Source organism: Arachis ipaensis, unplaced genomic scaffold (assembly GCF_000816755.2).
Source record: "Arachis ipaensis cultivar K30076 unplaced genomic scaffold, Araip1.1 Aipa1003, whole genome shotgun sequence".
Classification (NCBI taxonomy): domain Eukaryota; kingdom Viridiplantae; phylum Streptophyta; class Magnoliopsida; order Fabales; family Fabaceae; genus Arachis; species Arachis ipaensis.
Window position 1 is genome coordinate 6,988 of NW_015496012.1, and position 2,173 is coordinate 9,160.

The 2,173-nt window shown below is 39.7% G+C and overlaps 1 protein-coding gene across 1 annotated transcript; it reads left to right on the forward strand.

Moving 5' to 3' along the window:
- The first annotated feature begins 223 nt into the window (after nt 1-223).
- Nucleotides 224-1,630, forward strand: LOC107624669. The gene is made up of 3 exons (XM_016327124.1): nt 224-865; nt 1,108-1,212; nt 1,433-1,630. The coding sequence occupies exons 1-3, from the start codon at nt 224-226 to the stop codon at nt 1,628-1,630; spliced, it is 945 nt and encodes a 314-aa protein (XP_016182610.1).
- The last annotated feature ends 543 nt before the right edge of the window (nt 1,631-2,173 follow it).

Sequence of the window (2,173 nt, forward strand, 5' to 3'; positions counted from 1 at the left end):
CAAATCCTTAACCTAAAACCTCAGGACCCAACTGTTCCGTGCTTTTCTGGATCAGACTTAGATGAAGTCTTGGCAGAAGGCACTTTGACTGTGATGGAATGGGATAAAAGAGATGCTACTCCCGTAGGAGAGGATATGAACTTGGCCTAAATGGGCCTATATGTTCTCAGAGTACATCTTTGAACACTGAAACCTTAAACTTCCTTCTTTTCTTGCTATAGTGATGATTATTTTCTCATGGAATGCTAGAGGGGCTGCCAGCCCAAATTTCACTAGAGTTTTGAAAGAGTATGTGTCTCAATACAAGCCGAACTTAGTTGCGATCCAGGAGACGAGGTGCAGTGGTACAGTTGCACAAAAGGCTATTAAAAAAACAGGTTTTAACTTCAATTTGGTGATTGATGCTCAGGGGTTTTCAGGAGGAATATGGCTCATGTGGAATAATCCCAATCTTTCTATTCAAGAGATAAGTAGAAACGAACAAGCTTTGCACATCTCGGTTTCATACAATCTGAGGAAATGGTTCCTTACTATCGTCTATGCTAATCCAAATGAAGAAAGGAAAAGGGAGTTGAGAAATTATATTGCTAATCTGGTCCCTACGATGAATTGTCCTTGGATGCTCTGCAGGGACTTCAATGATATCAGTAACATAAGTGAAAAAAAAGGAGGAGCACCTCCCAACTTAGCTCGGATAAGGTGTTTTAGGGACTGCATGGACTCGTGTGGGTTCATGGATTTGGGTTTCCAAGGTACACGCTTTACCTGGAGAGGTCCGATTTGGCAGGGCAGAGAAAGAGTCTTCAAGCGTTTGGATAAGGCCATATCCAATCCTGATTGGAGGATATGTTTTCAAGAGGCCTGTGTAGAGACGCTACTGCGGATAAAATCTAATCCCCATCCCATTTTGATTAAGTGTACAAGTAACAATCATGTTCTGAAAAACAAGCCATTTCAGTTCGAATACATGTGGATGCACACAAAGAGTTTCAACCCTTTCTCAAGAATAATTGGAATAGAGATTTAGCCCTTGATCAATATATAAAGGTGTTTGTGGTGAAAGTAAAGTAGTGGAACCATAACACTTTTGGAAATATCTTCAATCAGAAGAGGATATTACTCAGCAAGTTGAAGGGGATTCAGAATTCTCCTAAATATGGGAGAAGCGAGTTCCTAGACAATCTGGAGGAAGATCTTAACAAAGAACTAGAGGTGATATTGGATAGAGAACAAATGTTCTGGATACAAAAATCCAGAGAGACTTGTATGGTTGAAGGAGATCGTAATACAAGATATTATCACACCAAATCCATTATTTGCCGAAGAAGAAACAAGATTTTCAAGCTAAGAGACTCTTGGTGGTAGCTGGATAGATAACTTAAACAGTCTCAAAGTTCATGTCTGTTCCTATGAATTCAAGCATCTGTTCCAGGAAACCAATTCCAATAGAGATTGTAATCTTCACACGCAGACTATCTATCCAACGATGAAACCAGGTTACATGCTCAAAATGAAAAGAGTTGTAGAGGCGGATGAAATAGAACAAGCCATATTTTCCATGGGTCTCTCAAGGCCCCTGGTGAAGATGGATTACCAGCGGGATTCTATAAAGCTAATTGGGAACTGGTAGGTAGCAGTTTAAAGAGTTTCATCATGAATTGCTGGTCCAACCCTAGTAATATTAAGGAGGTCAATAACACTTTCCTTGCTTTGATCCCCAAGAATGATCAACCAGAATTTGTTACTCAGTTCAGGCCTATTTCCTTATGTAACGTTTCTAACAAAACGATTACAAAGGTAATTGCTAATAGGCATAAATCTGTCCTTGATAAAAGAATTTCTCCCACTCAATCGAGCTTTATTCCAGGTAGAAGAATACAAGATAATATAGTGATTGCCCAAGAGATTATTCACAGTATGAGAAGATCCAATGCGAGAAAAGGGTCCATGGCTATAAAGATAGACCTAGAGAAGGCTTATGACCATCTTAATTGGAATTTTGTTGAAAAATGCCTTATGGAATTCAGCCTGCCTCCAGAAATGATTCACATTATTATGCAATGTATTCGGACAACTAGTTTCTAGGTTTTATGGAATGGGGAGCCTTCAGAGAAGTTTGCACCGTCCTGTGGTATTAGGCAAGGGGACTGACGTTGGCATTTTTGCCAGTAAA

Bases quoted from the DNA above. Each gene is read 5' to 3' on its own strand.
- LOC107624669 (XM_016327124.1), top strand. From the start codon at position 224: ATGATTATTTTCTCATGGAATGCTAGAGGGGCTGCCAGCCCAAATTTC. The intron at 866-1,107 runs GTAGAGACGCTA...ATCTTCAATCAG, and splicing joins TATGTTTTCAAGAGGCCTGT to AAGAGGATATTACTCAGCAA. The intron at 1,213-1,432 runs GTGATATTGGAT...CATCTGTTCCAG, and splicing joins ATCTTAACAAAGAACTAGAG to GAAACCAATTCCAATAGAGA.